General features: G+C 46.9%; 1 protein-coding gene across 1 annotated transcript in view; it reads right to left on the bottom strand.

Annotated features, from left to right (window-relative positions):
• Positions 1-15,890, bottom strand: part of ADGRD1 (adhesion G protein-coupled receptor D1) — a 72,547-nt gene that overhangs the window by 270 nt on the left and 56,387 nt on the right. Inside the window, exons 11-13 of the mRNA XM_066331810.1 lie at positions 10,499-10,602; positions 7,950-8,061; positions 2,901-3,054 (exon numbers count right to left, since the gene is read on the bottom strand). Of these exons, the coding sequence (XP_066187907.1) occupies positions 2,901-3,054; positions 7,950-8,061; positions 10,499-10,602 (370 nt within the window). The remainder of the gene's footprint in view (positions 1-2,900; positions 3,055-7,949; positions 8,062-10,498; positions 10,603-15,890) is intronic.

Below are 15,890 nucleotides of genomic sequence, written 5' to 3'. Positions count from 1 at the left end.
ACTGGTTTAACTGTTAAACTGAATCAGTGCCAATTTCCTCGGGAATCACAGTCCTCTTTAAGCCTGGTTTTGCTTTATGGACTTTCTGCCTCTTGCAATCCAAGCACTGGCACCAAGTGAAACAGTTTATTTTAACCTTATTTGAACCACTTCCCCCCAGGTAAGTGCGTTTTTGCTCAAGAATTCAGGGTTTCTCACAGGGGTGCATGAAGAGCAGGGGAGAGGACAAAGAGTGGTGACATTTGGGTACCCATCACACCCAGCAGCAGAGACAGAAGCAAACTCAGACTGTCTCATACTTAACATAAACATGTCACAGGTCTGCAAGACTTCTGTGTTTAGAGGACTCTGTTTCCACGTGGTTTTGTCTGGTGCAGTGCCCTAGGAGGTGCAGAAACATTCATGGGATAACACTGGAATTACAGAGGCAGTTCTGCTCCTGATCCACTGGAATTACAGGAATTACACCGAGGCAGTTCTGCTCCTGATTCACTGGAATCACACAGATACAGTTCTGTTCCTGATTCACAGGAATTACAGAAATTACAGAGGCAGTTCTGGTCTTGATCCACTGGAATTACACAGACAATTCTGTCCCTGGTGCCACTGGAATTACAGAAATTCCACAGAGGCAGTTGTAAATCCACTGGAATTACACAGAGGCTCTGCTCCTGGTTCACAGGGATTACAGGAATTACACAGGGGCAGTTCTGCTCCTGGTGCTGCAGGAATGGAGCAGCTGGACAGGAGGCAAGGGGTTTACTGCTCCAAATACAGTAAAACCCATCCCTTCCAATATTAAATGATGGCCTGCTAATTCCTGTATGATTTAATAAAATGTGAAGGTTTGATTTGTTATCATCTTACAGAATTTAATAAACAGGTCCCAGAGTATTAGACATGATAGCCTAAAGTTTCAATTTTCTTTTTAATTCTTCAGGTTTTTGAGGGTTTTACAAAATTCTCTGACAGGCAATTTCTGCTTAATTTTACCACTATCATCCTCACAAACTGTGTAAAGTTTTCCAGTACTGGCAGAAATACCATTTTTGGAAGAAGTATTTTCATTCTTTAATAACTGCAGCTGGAAGCACATTTATAAATATTTATATATTGATATGAATATATATTTATAAACATGGAATATACTCAGTAGTTAGGAAGAATTGTATTTTGAAAGCTTCTGTGTCTTCTATACATGAAAAACCCACAGAACACAAAACCCCCTCAGGCTGTAGAAACTCTGTGGCAGACAATTCAAAGCAATTTGAGGACATCAATTCTAAAAGGCTAAATATGCCATTTATTGAGAAGGATGAAGCATTAGACACAAATGAAAGTGTATTTCCCTCCAATGATGAAAAGATCCACTTTGCTTGCTGGGGACGAGTATATTCTCCCATTTATATTGAGGAGGTTCATTTTCTGTGATCTTCTTCTGCTGTGTTACACCAGATCTGGGCAGAAGTCAGGGGCTACATCAACTAACAGCAAATAATGGAATTGATGTCATCTGACAGCTCAGAACAAAGTCTGCACTCTGTGAGAGCTGCCGAAGGAAAGGAAAGTGCCTGAAGTGGGGAAACATCCAGAATCACAAACCCTGTCACCAGCATCCTGCAAATGGAGGGGCAAAAAGCTTTGCTCCAGCAACCTCTGCCTGATGTGTGAATCCCCAAGGCAAAAAAGGAGTTTTGGGGTTTTTTACCCAATCAATCAGATGCCTGGTTTGGTTTTGTGTCCTCTGCCATTTCACCACCAATAAACCCTGCACAAAATGAATTGGTGCTCCTGAACCTGCCACACAAACAGTGAGGGCAGAGGAGAAAACCTCCCAGCTGCAGCTGCTGCCCTCAGCCTGGGGCTCCTGTTCACCAGGGCCCTTAGGCACAAACTGCTAAGGAGAGTTTTAAATGAATGAGGAAAGATGCTCAAAATAAAAAGGACATAATAATAATAATAAAATTTAAAAAAATTAAAATAAAAAAAAGGAAAAGTAGGTAGCTTGTGAAACACACACATATTTCACAGCATTATTATTACCCAGACCTGCATGGTGCCAAATAGATATTAAATATTTCAATTATGACTGCAGCAGGTCTGCATTATTGATAGAATTGTTCTTCCTGTATCTCCAAATGAATCTGGAGGGGAGGAAAGATAATGCATATTTTAACATATTTTGAATTTGTCTGTAATTGCACGGATATTCCTTTTCTATTCCTGTTCTTTGACTCAGGTTCCCTGTCCTTTGGGGTGTGGAGCTGTGTCCAGCGCCACTGCTGCTCCTCCAGGGCTGTGGGAGCAGGAGACCTCTGCTGGAAGGGTCTGCAATAAAATAGTTCTGGCTCTCCAAATGTGCACACGGACTGTGCTCTCAGTATTGCCTCTGGAGAGCCTCGAACTGTCTGAGACATGCCCATGTCACAGAGCCACTGCTCCACTCCTAATCACAGTACTGGGGCTCTGTGCACAACTCATTGCGAGGATTTCAAGGCACAGAGCAGCAGCCAGTGGAGTCCTGTGACATTTCTGTGCAGCTGTGCCTGTTTTTCATGCACGATTTGCACAACACAGAGAATAAGCCACTGGTGTGAGTTAGAACCAAAAAAAGAACACAGCAGTGCAGTGAGACTTCCCTCCCACAGTCCTGCCACTGGTTTGGTAATTGAGGTCTGATCCGGCCTGGGGAGGTCGTGGCATTCCCTGGGGTGGAAATGGCTCAAGGGCTGCACCTTTTGAAGTCTGATTAAGAAGAAAAATTAAACATTCTCTCATCCAACAGACCTACTCTCAGCAAGGCAAACTGTGATCATAAGATGACAATTTCAAATATGCTTCTGAATATAATCTTGTCCTATAGTGAGGAGACTTAAAGTAAGCAGCTACTAAATGCTTACCCCATCCAACTCCATAATAGTATAAGTGCTTGCTTTCTTCTGACCCAAATACTTTGATCACCACGCTGTAAAGATGAAATCCTTCCACCAGCATCCACGCAAACGCACTCAGGAAGAAAAAATGAAGGAGAATGGCCAATATCTTGCAAGGCAGCTAAATTAAGAGTAAAAATGAATACATTAGGTCTTTGTGATACAGTCACATTGGTTTTCTTCTTTTTTTAAGTTTCTATTCTAAATTTAAATGCTAAATCACTGAAGTAAAACAGTCTTTAAAAGAAGCAATAGACAATCTCATTTTTCTACTGCATTTTCAGATAGCTTCAGAATAACAAATCCTCTTACCTTTAAAAAAATCAAAAAAACCCCTAACATTGCCAAATGTGATGTGAAAATCCAAATGTGTTATTTATTTTTAACAGTAGAAGCAATACTCCCACTAAAATCTGCAAAATATTTAGGGAATCAAAATGGAGAGTCTGCATCTGGTTGCTGAGCCTGTAGTAAACACAGGAGTCAAAGCAGGGGGGTCAGGTGTTGTCCTGTACTCTGCTGCCTGGTTTGCCTCGAGTTGCTCCTCTCAGCAAACTTTATATTTTCCTCGAAGCCTCTGAGCAGCCTGGCTCAGCAAAAGAAGAGAACCAAATCCTTTCCTCTTCCTCACACCTCAGGTGCTCACCACCGGCCTCTCCTCACTCACTGCTTTTCTCCTTCTTCACTCGCTGCTCTTCCCTTTCCCCTCTCACTGCTCTTCCCTCTCCCCTCTCACTGCTCTTCCCTCTCCCCTCTCACTGCTCTTCCCTTTCCCCTCTCACAGCTCTTCCCTCTCCTCTCATGGCTTTCCAGGTCTCAGCAGTGGCTGCTCCCATCACTCAGTGACAGAGCAGAGAGAACCTCCTTTGCTTCCAGAGACAGCTTCCAGTCTCAGCCCTGAGGGAACCTATTTTGCTTCCAGAGGGCACAGCTCAGTCCCAGCCCTGTCCCCCAGCCCTGTCTCCATCCCTGTCCCCAGCCCCAGCCCTGTCCCCAGCCCTGTCCCCATCCCTGTCCCCAGCCCCAGCCCTGTCCCCAGCCCTGTCCCCAGCCCTGTCCCCTCCCTGCCTGGCAGCTGACCAGGACACTGCCCTGCAGTTGTGCCATCCCCTCTGTGGCCCCTGCAGAAGCCCCGAGGAGCTGCCTGCACCCCGCCCAGGGAAATGGGGAGACTTTTCCCGTCCTCAGCTGGACAAGCCCCGGGAAGGCTCCAGGCAGGGGGAGGCTGTGCTGGGGCAGCAGGAGCCAATCCTGCCCCAGATGTTCACGGTTCATTCCGTTTATTGTGGGAGTTAAGCTGTGCTGTGCTGGCATTTTATTCTTTATATTGATGATTTGGGATTTTGTGCTCCAGTGAAAATTAAAATGTTGGGACTTGGTAGTGTAATGAAAATTGAGGCTTTCCTGTGCTGACTCACTGGGGCTGGTGCAAGGACATTCTAATGCAAATCCAATGGGACTACATGGATTCAAAGGCAATAAATTTGGGGTTAATTCGTGTGAGGGCTGTATGTGGTTTAGTATTTCACTAAGTTCAGCGACATATTATTAAACCAGATTAGCTTATTGACAAAAGCTGTAATAGCCTTTCCAGTTAATTTTATCATAAGGCTATAAAATCCATTTTAATGCCTTTTGATTTCTACCAGAAGATTAGTCCACAAAAATATAAATGCAACATAAAGCTGACTTACAGGCTAGTTCTGTCAAATGGATAATTTCCAACTTTTGAGTAGCCAAACAATATGAATCACAAAACAGCAGAAAAATAACACCCAGTGAAGTAGCAGGAGGTTGGTTCATATATAATTTTGTATAATACCTAGTTGCAGATTTGTACATAAAATCCGTAGCAAAGTATCTGCTCATTACGGTGGGTTTTTTTCCTTAATTATTACTTAGAAGTTACTCTCACATGGCAAAATTGCCTTCTCTAAAAGCCCTGAGAAGCTGAGCCTTTACACACCACAGCCAGGCTTGTTTCTCTTGCTGCACCAGGTGAAACACCCGACTTTTGGCAGAATACTCCTAAAAAGGCAGATCTTGTTCCTGCCACTCTCAGAGCTGACAATTAGAGTCTGTGACAACAGAAAAGCACCCAGCCAGCAGCAAGGTCTGTCCTGTTACTGTCGGAGAGAAAGTAAAGCAGGTTTCAGAAGGGCCTCCCACAAAGTATTTGTCATTTTTTAAACTGAGGACAGCATTAAAACAGACAGGTAATTCTATAGATATATCACAGACAAAAGCAGTTCCTTCCACCTCTCCATTGGGAAGTTTCCAGCAACACCAGGCAGGAGTATTGAGGGAGAAAGAGATAAATACCCTGCTCCAGAACTGCAGAGACATCAGAGATTTTCTGGCTGTGCTGGGAAAACCTGTCCTGGCTGACACCTTATACTTCAATTTTCATTTTCCTGTGTCTAAATAATATCCCCGTTTTCCCCACAAACACACTCAGGTGTTTGGAAGGCTGTAGTAACCTAAAGAACAGTGGATGGTTAATTATTTTAATTGCATGCTGCAGTTTGGGAACCTATTTTAAAAATGCTGCTCTCTGGTTTACAGCAGAGTGAGTGACTAAGACTGCAAACCCCAGGAGAAACAAATCCATTGCTGAAAGTTAAGGAAGTCATCAGGAGCCGTGAGGACAGCAAAGGTACCTGAGGGACTGGGCAGTAAATGCTGTGTACGAAGATATTTACTTTTTCTGGAAGAAAGACATCCTGGTTTTGGGAATAATTGCCTTCCTGGAATATGCCATGATCAGTCAAGGCTGCTGTTTTAGCACTGTTGATGATAGGTGTCAATGTTCACCTTTTTATAAATAAATTAATAAAATGGGTGTGCTGGAAGGATTATAGTCCTGCTTGTGAAGACAGAGCTTTGTGGTTAAAAACCACTGTCATTCTACCAAAGAAAAACTGCTGTGGAGTGAATTGTACATCATTAAAGAACGCATCTGAAAGCAGCGGGGAATGCCGTGTGCCAGCCCCGTAACCAAACCCGAAATATCCCCGAAAGGGGGAACCAAAATATCCCCAAAATGGGGAGGCTGAAAGCAGCAGGGAACGCCGTGTGCCAGATCTGTAACCAAACCCGAAATATCCCCAAAAGGGGGAACCAGAATATCCCCAAAATGGGGAGGCTGATACCAGCGGGGAACACCGTGTGCCAGCCCCGTAACCAAACCCGAAATATCCCCGAAAGGGGGAACCAAAATATCCCCAAAATGGGGAGGCTGAAAGCAGCAGGGAACGCCGTGTGCCAGCCCCGTAACCAGATCCGAAAGAGCCCGGACAGCGGCGGGATGCTGCGGCTCACAGCAGCCTCCAGGAGGAGGCACCAGCCCAGCCCTGGCTCCGCGGGCACAGAGGGTCAGCTCGGGCACACCGGCCCGGCACAGACCGAGAGGACAAACTCCTCCGGTGAATACGGCCTCTCTCTTTCCTAAAGGGCCGCTGAGCACCTCCATTAAAGCCCAGTTCAAGGTACCTGGGCTGCTGTCAAAGGCAGCGAGAACAGGGCTCGAGGACAGCAGACCAACAAAAGGATGAATCACAATCGCCCCGGTTCCAGGAGGACAAAGCATAAAAACAAAAGCCCAGCTGACAGCGTTTACATCACGCTTGTCAACTTTAAGGTCTTTGCAGCTTATCCCACACCATTACAGCTGTTACACGGGAGGTAGGGCAATGAAACCCAGGGTTCTGTGGAGCATCTCAGCTCACAAAGCCCGCGGGGTAAAACGGGTCTCGCTTTCTTGTGCTGCTGTCCCCATCTCACCAAGGGAGCTCTGGACTCGGGTTTAGAGAAGGTCTGCACCCATTAAACTGCAGCCTGAGTTGTGTGAGCGTTCCACAAGCTCGACTAAACAAGCAGGACCCTGAGTGTGGACAAGGCTCCATAGGATGTGGGTGACACCGGGACTGGTCCCTGGGACACCCTCTGCAGCATCCCACCCCCGGCAGGAGCGGCTGGGATGTCACTGGGATGTCACTGGGATGTCACTGGGCTCTAACCACTGAAGGATGCTGCCCTTGATGAGGTGTGAAGAGCCTCACACACACCATCGGAAGGGACTCTGCTGAATTGTCTGAAAATTTGGGATGGATGAAAAAGAAAAAGCCGTGAGAATGTGACATGCTGTTACGCTGAGTGAGCCTTCTATTGCCCTCAAGCCCATGTCCTTTCAACAGGGTTTTAGCTCTCTACTTAAAGAGGATTATTTTCATGCCTGGTTTCTACTGTCTTCGGTTTCATCTTCTGCTGCTCTCCAATGTCTCCATCTCATTTTCCCTTCTAAGCCATCCCCTCTCATTTTCTCCCTTGCACATTGCATGACTCATTCAGGATCCACCTGAATCTTAAACAGCAAAAGAATATGAACTTAGTTTTCCAAAGTGCTTTTAGGTCCTCAGGTAATGACTGCCTGTGCAAACCAGACATTACAGTTATTTATAAACTTAACAGAAATTCAAGGGATCCCATTTGAGCTGAATATAAATTTAAGTAGCTGTTGTATTGGCAAAATGAACGATGTGCAAACCTCAAATTTACTTCTACTGAGAAAAAACATCACCATCACCCTCCAAGAATAGAAATCACTGGCTGCTCCTGAAAAATAATGCAGACCAACAGCTGGTCACAAAAGTAGCCAAGTCTTTACCAGCCAAAACACAGAGCACCCTGGAAGTTATTATAAAATCGGGTTTTGTTTCTGCTCTTCAGGTGGAACTTTCCATCAAAGACCTTACGTTACTTTAAATTGCATTTTTTTAAATCAACAGTGGAAAGGAATGGGTTTTACTGGTGTGTGGTACTGTGAACTCGGCCTATTTGTCTTAGTCTAGCCCAGCTGTTTTAACGCCAGCGTCAATGTTTAGGTCCTGGTACTCTGCCTAAGGAGCTGCCCCCTGTAGCAGGATGGCATTTTTTGGCTAAGGCACATGAAAAACAGACCTCCCGTGGCAGAAGCGTCCCTCCCCTGGCCCAGCAGCAGACCCCGGTGGCACTCACAGTGGCAGGGCTGAGCTGGAAGCTGGCGAGCAGCAGGACCTGGGCCAGCAGCACGGCGCAGGACAGGTTGGCGTGGATGTGGTAGCGCTGGTTGCGGATGGTGCTGACAGACCTGGCAGGACACAGAAACACCTGAGCACAGCAGCGCCAGGGCATAACACAGTCAGGGGTATCAGCAAGCTTTTCAACTGCCTCTGGGTTTGGAGGGGCTTCCAGGGTGTGTTTGGGGCTCTCCTGCCAGCAGCACGGGCTGGGACCTGGCTGGGTCCCTTGGGGTCCTGCTGCTGTCCTACAGGCAGCAGAACATCGATTTGCACACGAGCAAGTTGATGAGCAGTGACAGAATATTGACCAAGGGTTTGATCCTGTGAGGCCAAGGAGGTCCCGCCCACTCCTCACAGAAGGCACACAGCACCTGGCACCACTCAGCCCACTCTGTGCCAGAGCTCTGGGCTTATTTTGTTGCTATTTGCCTGTATGGAAAACAAGGGGAGGGGAAAAGACTGATTTCAATTCTGATTTACACAAATATCACTTTTGAGCACAGGAAGGAGAGCTCCACGTACAGATGGGCAGTGCCTGTCTTGACAGAGACCTGGCTGTGGTTTCAACATCATTTGAACATATCTCTCTTGGCTTTTCAAAAACCAGCTGGAAATCTGACAAGAACATGCTTTCCTGGAAGACTGCTGACCTCGTGTTGCTGTTCTCATCCAGAAATAGGAAACAGAAAACAAAAACATTGATCTGAACATCCCCAGCCTTGCCTTTAATTCTGTTCTCCTTCAAAAACAAACAGTGCTGGTGATAACAGGTTCCTGTTCCAGTGCAGGAACTGCTGCCCTGCTCCACGTGAAGGCAATGGAGAGGGACATGACAAGCAGGATCAGGATCCCAAAAAGGAGCTCAAAGGATGCTCTGCCTCGTGCCAAGGGATTTCTAACGAGGAGTTGCATGTGCCACGGACTGGGCAGTGTCACCCAGGAGGGGAGCAGGGCTCACTGTCCTCCCAGGAAGGGGATGGAGGAGCAAAGAACTCGCCAGATTCTTCTCCACTTATGTCACAGTCATCTAACACCACATTGCAAAATTCCACTTCAGCTGCTTAATGAGACCCTGCTCTCCAGTGAAAAGATAATCAAATTATTTGAAACTGGCACTTTGAGGGGTGCTGTATGGAGGTGGGGTTCTTCACCCTGTGACAGTCAGCTGGGCCAAGCTCTCTTCCAAGTCTCCTCCATTCCCTGAGGAGCTTTCAGCCCTGCTGCAGCAACATCTCCTCCTTCTGCTCCTTTTTCCTTTCTAAACACTCTGCCATCCAATTCTGCACTCGGACTAAAATGGAGCAGATCATTCCCCTTAGCCCAAACATGCCAACAGCACAATGCCAGAGAGGCAGATGCTGGACTCAGTCAGAGCGGATTTTGCCACACGTTAAGCTCCTAATCCAAGTATGACCAACACAGATCTTGAAACTCGGAAAAAATATGGGGTCTGGAAAAAGCCAGCATTGCAATCAGTCACTGAGATTCAGCAAGTCCTTTTCCCTACCAACTGGCCTCTTAACAGGATGTCCAAAATACACACTTAGGCACAGAAAACAAAAACCAAACTCTTAAGTGGGAACAGTACGATTTAGTGTGTGAAAGGAGACAAGAATCCCCTGCCTTTACTCCCACAGTGCTGCACAACCTTGGACAAGTTGCTTCACCCTTAGTCAGGTTTTCTGGTTTTTATTTAGACACAAACCTTTATGAAAGCTTTTTTTCCAGAAATGTTTGTATCAAGCCCAGCTGGGCCTCAAACTCATTTGTCACTACTGGAGCACAAACAGGAATGAGGCCCTGGGGCAGAAACCCTCCCAGCACAGAGCCCTCACAGGGGCTGCCCTGGTACGGGCAGAGGTTTGTAACCACGAGCCATGGAGAGACTTTCACACTGTTTACAGTGTCCTTCCTCCACTGAAGGGACACAGAAACCAGCCTGATGGACAACAGCAAGACACCAACACAAACGTGCCTTGTGTGAGTTAATTGTGTACAAGCTGTGTGAAACACAAGTCAGGCAGCCAGTGCTGAGTGAGATGTCTCACTGGGCAGTCCTTTCTCAGCTCTCCACCCCACACCAGGGCACTGGCACAGAGAAAGTGCTGGCTGGGTACTCCCAGCAGCCCAAAGGTGTGGGGATGGGGGCAGAGGGGCTGGTCCTGCAGTCCCTCTGCACTGGAGTCCAGAGCAAAAACCTCCTGCGAGCCTCTTTGCAAGGTTCCTGAACTACAGCAAAGCATGGACAGCTTAAAAATAAATTAAAAATCTCTCATGAGATGGAAATAACTTGCTATATAAAGACCATCCCATTTCAGGAAATGAAAGTAATTTAGAAATAACCAACCAAGTGTTACAAATACATGTGCAGAATCTAATTAAGGGAGGTTGTAGAATTAATAGCCTTTGTTTTATCCTGAGTACCTGAAGGGATCCTACCCAGTGGCCCGAAGGGATCCTGCCTTGCCTTTCTCTGCTCAGCAGGCGTGGGTTCAAATTACTCACGACAGCACAGCGAATGTGAGCAGCGTGATCATCAGGCACAGGATGGACAGAGCACAGCCGATGTAAGTGATGGAGGACAGGGCCACCTGGTGTTCCCTCGTCAGCTGCACAAAGGGAAAACGGCTCGGTTAATGCGTGTGTGACACTGCAGGAGCTCCGTGTCAGTGGCTGGGTGACACTGCAGTTAAAGGATGTGTGACACTGCAGTCAGTGGCTCCCTGTGCCCACAGACACCACAGACCCCCACATCCCTGTGCCCCCGACATCCCTGTACACACACCACAGATCCCCCCACATCCCTGTGTACACAAACACCCCTGTGCCCCCCACATCCCTGTGCCCCCATTCCCCTGTGCCCCCCACATCCCTGTGCCCCCCACATCCCTGTACACACACCACAGACCCCCCGACATCCCTGTGCCCCATTCCCCTGTGCCCCCATTCCCCTGTGCCCCCCACATCCCTGTACACACACCACAGACCCCCCCACATCCCTGTGTTCCCCATACCCCTGTGCCCCCACATCCCTGTGCCCCATTCCCCTGTGCCCCCCACATCCCTTTACACACACAACAGATCTCCCCACATCCCTGTGTACACAAACACCCCTGTGCCCTCCACTGCCCTGTGCCCCCATACCCCTGTGCCCCCACGGCCCTGGGCACACAGAGCACTCTGCCCCAAGCAGGGCCCGCTGGCAAACCCAGAGATCCCATCACACAGCCAGCTGTATCCCCTCGTTCTGTCTGAGGGATGGGGTCTGCAGCGCCCCAGAGCAGCTGGGCTGACACCCACAGAATGGAAAACCCCAGAGGGGACCCAGCACGAGCAGCAGAAGGGTGAGCCTCTCGTCTCAGCCTCTGGTTTTATCCCCAGGCATCTTTTGTAGAGATAATTCAATTTTTATGAACGTTTGAGCTGTAACTCCACAGTGCTCTCCAGCAGTATCTGTGTTAAACCTGGACAGAGTCAGTGCACGAGGGACACTGTGGTTTGGCCACTCATCCTAAATTAATCTGAGTATGTTTTAATTTTCCATGCAAGTTCTCATAAAAGAATGACAAAAAAAGCCACACCCAACAAAGGAAGCCAGGCAGTATTAGTATGTAATAAGTAGAACAGAGCTAGGCAGGAAAAAGCTTTCTCATCCTAGAAGAATTTTCAAACATTTTTCCTGCCTTGATTTTGGATAGACTTGACATTTTCATAAACTGAAGGAAAATAAATTAGTCGATCAAAATGTTTTAATTTTGATGCTTGAAAGACTGTTTCTATTTCAATCTTGAGTCACTACTAATTAAATTCCGAGCTGAAAATGCACTCACGATATTTATTTATTATAAAAAATACTAAAAGGAAAAATACCTTTTCCAAAATTTTTACAGCCACTTTATCTAATAAAAACTAATCCTTTCACATATGTTTGGGATTTTCTATTATTTTCCACACAGACAATAAAATTTCCCACCCAAATGAAGTATTTCATTAGAGATGATCAAACTGAAGCAGTTCCACCAATAAACTCTCCATTAAAATTCCTTTTAAAGGAGAGGAATGCTGTGCCATGTGGTGATGGGAAAACATAAATACAGACACGAAGATGTGCCCTGCATGTAGATTTTGGCTGTGACTGTCTGCAGCAGCTCACGTGGGGTGGTTTACAGCAAAGAGCCCACGAGTGCTCAGCAATCCCAGAGCCATCAGCGCTGGGGGATGCAGCAGCTCTGACAGACAACTGTTGCTATGGTGCCACTGCTCATAGGAAATATGATGCAGCTCTTGAGCATTTCTTCTTTTTCAGCCAAAGACACATTTCTTTTCCCTGACTGGACAGCATCAATTACAGAAACAAAAGAGTTCTGTGTACTGGAACACTTAAAAGCTCCAGATAATTCCTACAGAAGAGATCCTATCGTCCCTCATCCCCCAAGGAAGCCACTACAGGTGTTCTTCACAGAATATTCCTGAAACAGGAATAATCTGTGTGGGAAGTGGAGCAGTTTAGAAGTGATTTCCTCATCAGGTCTATTCACATCCAAAATGCATGGACCTTATTTCCTGATTTCTCCAGCAGACACCCTTTTCCCTGGCTACAGGTGGCTCACAATTCTACAGAAGGAGGAGGGGAGCCGAGGAAGCTTTTCAGATTTAAAATCACTCTGAAATCACTATTTCTCAGCAGTTCAAGGCTTTCTTTCACTCCCAGAGTCCTTCAGCCAGAAAATGTTCCCTAGAGAGTTTCCCTGCTCGGGGAAAATTCAGATTCACAGTGGGGTACTGTGGTGTTTGCAGAGATCTCAGAGGGGTGGGGGTCTCTTACTGGAAATGGCCAAAATCACAGACTGGGTTGGGTTGGGAGGGATCTCAGAGCCCCTCCGGTGCCACCCTGCCAGGGCAGGGACACCTCCCACTGTCCCAGGGACACCTCCCACTGCCCAGTGTCCAGCCTGGCCTTGGGCTGCTCTGGGCACCTGTGCCAGGGGCTCACACCCTCCCAGGGAGGAATTCCTTCCCAAAGTCTGCTCTAAACCTTCCCTCCTTCAGTTCGAAGCCATTCTCCCTTCTCCTGGCACTACAAGCTCCTGTAAACTGTTTTTCCCCATTTTCTAGGCTCCCTTCAAGGTACTGGAAGGCCCCAGGTAGGTCAGGCTGCACAGCCCAGTCCTGTCCACGTGGGAAAGGTGTTCCATCCCCCCAAAATCAAACTGAGGGGGTTTTCCCCACAGTAATCCAAAAGAACATGATGATCACACAGACATTTTTTTCCCTCTAATTTCTTTGATGTCATGTTTCTAAGAAAGTCTCCCTCTGGGTTTTAGTTCAGTCTTTCTCCAGAAACCCCTGCAGAGCAAGACAAAATGTGAATCAAGTTCTCACAAGTGAGCCTCTATTACTTGGAAATAAAAAAAGGGGGAGAAAATCTTTTCTCCAACAAAATTAGAAGATTCACTGAAACCTGAAATAACCTACACAGGTCCCTGCACCTGTGAGCTGGAAATTGCTCTTGCTCTGGTGAGCACAACCAAAATGTGATGAGGCTTTAGGAACGATGCTCCTAAATCAGAACTCACATCGGGCTGGGAACAGCTTTCCCCAAAGCAGCCCCAGAGCAGTTCCCCTTCTCCCCCTGGCCCATGTGAGGGACAGAGCTGTGGGCAGCTCTGAGCTTTCTGGATTGTTCCAGGACCCTGGCAGGCTGCGGGAGGCTGGAGGGGAAATGCAGGGGAGAGAACACAGCACAGAGAGAGGCCTGGAACCATTTCCAGGGGGGCAGCCTCGTGTCAGGGCTGTGGTGAAGGAGGGAAATAAACTGTACTTAGAGATCTCACAGAGCTCTCCCAGCCCAGCTGCCACAGCACATCTGGATGGGCTGCGCTCTCATCTTAGGGGATAACAAGGAGCAATTTGTTACAAGTACCGGGGTTGTCAAAGCATTGGGCCTCATTAATTAAGAAAGGATTTCAATAAATTCCAAGGCTCTGATAACGGCTGATTTTACCTTACCTCAGCTGGTCTTTTTGAAAGTTTACAGACTCCCTGCATGACATGGAATATAAAACAGTAATTTGGGATGTTCTTGTAGTCAGCACAAAAACTCTAATCAAGCTGCAATGCTATTATTGAAGAAGATAGCATTAAAAAGTACCAAGTAAAACACTGAGCAATCTGTGAAGCAGTCCCATGAGCCTGATTCTCACACTTGTCCCGATCTACATTAAATTATTCTTTTCTTCTAAAATGTTTGGCTTCCTCGAGTTTCTCTGGTCATTCTGTTCCTCTGAAAAGCCAAGAAACGAGCTCATCCAGCTGTGAGTGCCAGCAATCAGAGACAGATGTTCCTTCCTTTCAGCTTTGACAAGGTAAAATCTAAAATTCCCACCCCACATAAAGCTGAGGTTGTAACAGCCCAACCTCGAGTGCTGCCAAAAGCCTGCACAGAGAGCTGGGCTTTGAGCAGCTCTAGCCTCTGGGCCACCACAGCCCCAGCTCCTGCCCTTCTTCTCCCAAATAAAAGAAATTACTACATTGCTTGACTTTTATTTGGGAAACTCACAGGCCTGAGAAACGATCCTGGAAAGATACCAGTTCAGACTCCAAGTGTGTATTTGTCATTTCTAATGCTGTTCATGGCAAAAAAAGAACGAAAGAGTGATATCTAACCCCTGTGTTTATAAATAACTGCAGGGAAGATGAAAATATATTATTATAATGAGATGGTACTGTTCATCTCTGGAGTAGCTGGGAAAGGTCATTCAGGCAGAAAGACTCATTCAGTAGGCTCTGCAAGAAAAACTGTTTGTGTCTAGAAGGGGAAACCTCCTTATTTATGAGCAGTTAATGAGTGACCCCTGGTGAGCTCCGAGCACCTGCCTGGGCTCTCTGCTCAGTGCTCCCTCTTCCCATGGGCCATTTCCCTCCTGTCCTTTTCCAAATTATTCACCCCTCAGGCCATGGACTGCACCTCTTCTGCTTGGCAAAGAGCCCACTTCTGGCTTTCTCCAAAGGAAGGGATTTCTTGGGGAAGTTCTAACCTAAAATTTTCTCCTTCACATAGAGCCAAACATCCCTCTCTGCTTCTGCCTTTGGAGACACACCAGGCAAAGGGCTGAGCTCAGTTCTTAGATTAAGGCTTGTCACAGCTGATCCTGAAAGGGTTTGTCTCTGTACCAAATAACAGCTTCACCATTTAGACACCAAAAGCAGTAATTTCGCTGTCTAAACCACTTTTGAATTCTCCTTTCTGAAAAACAATTCACCTTCCAGAAAAGGGCAAGTTCTTGAACCAAAAAGGTTTTACAGCCTGAAAAAAACGAGTCCTGAAGGCTGAGGACAATGTCACACCTCTGATCAGTATTTCAGTCACCCACTGGAACAGACAGAGGGGGATGTGTTTGCACGGGCTCATGGAGCGGGCACATCTCAGGAAATCACAGATATTTGTTCACTGCTGGAAATGCCATGGCAATTGCATCCTGCCCCAAGTCCAAACATCAGAGTAAAGGAGATTTTTGTGTCCCTTTTGGTCACTTTCCATCTCCCAGGAACATTCCCACCATAAAGTTCCTTGAGTGAGGGATGGTTGTTCCCATTTATTGATCCGACAGAGGTGCCAGGGGCTGAAATCCCAGCCTGAAATCCCTCTGCCGAGCCTCAGCATCCTCCCATGAGACATTCCTGGGCGAGGGAGGGGCAGGGACCGAGGGGGGAACAATTAAGGCCCAGCCAAATCTACTGAAGTTGTACCTTTAAAATGTAATCTGAATCCAATTAAGAAAAGGATGAATAATTAACTTTGGCAGCTGGAGTGTCTCAGAGACATTAAAACGCTGGCCCTGGCTGATGGAGCTAATGGCTTTAATTGCCTCCAGAAAGGCTGCTGAAATTCAATTTC

This window comes from Sylvia atricapilla, chromosome 17 (assembly GCF_009819655.1).
Source record: "Sylvia atricapilla isolate bSylAtr1 chromosome 17, bSylAtr1.pri, whole genome shotgun sequence".
Classification (NCBI taxonomy): Eukaryota; Metazoa; Chordata; class Aves; order Passeriformes; family Sylviidae; genus Sylvia; species Sylvia atricapilla.
The sequence above is the reverse complement of the archived record's forward strand: the minus strand, read 5'-3'. Positions and strand labels throughout refer to the sequence as shown.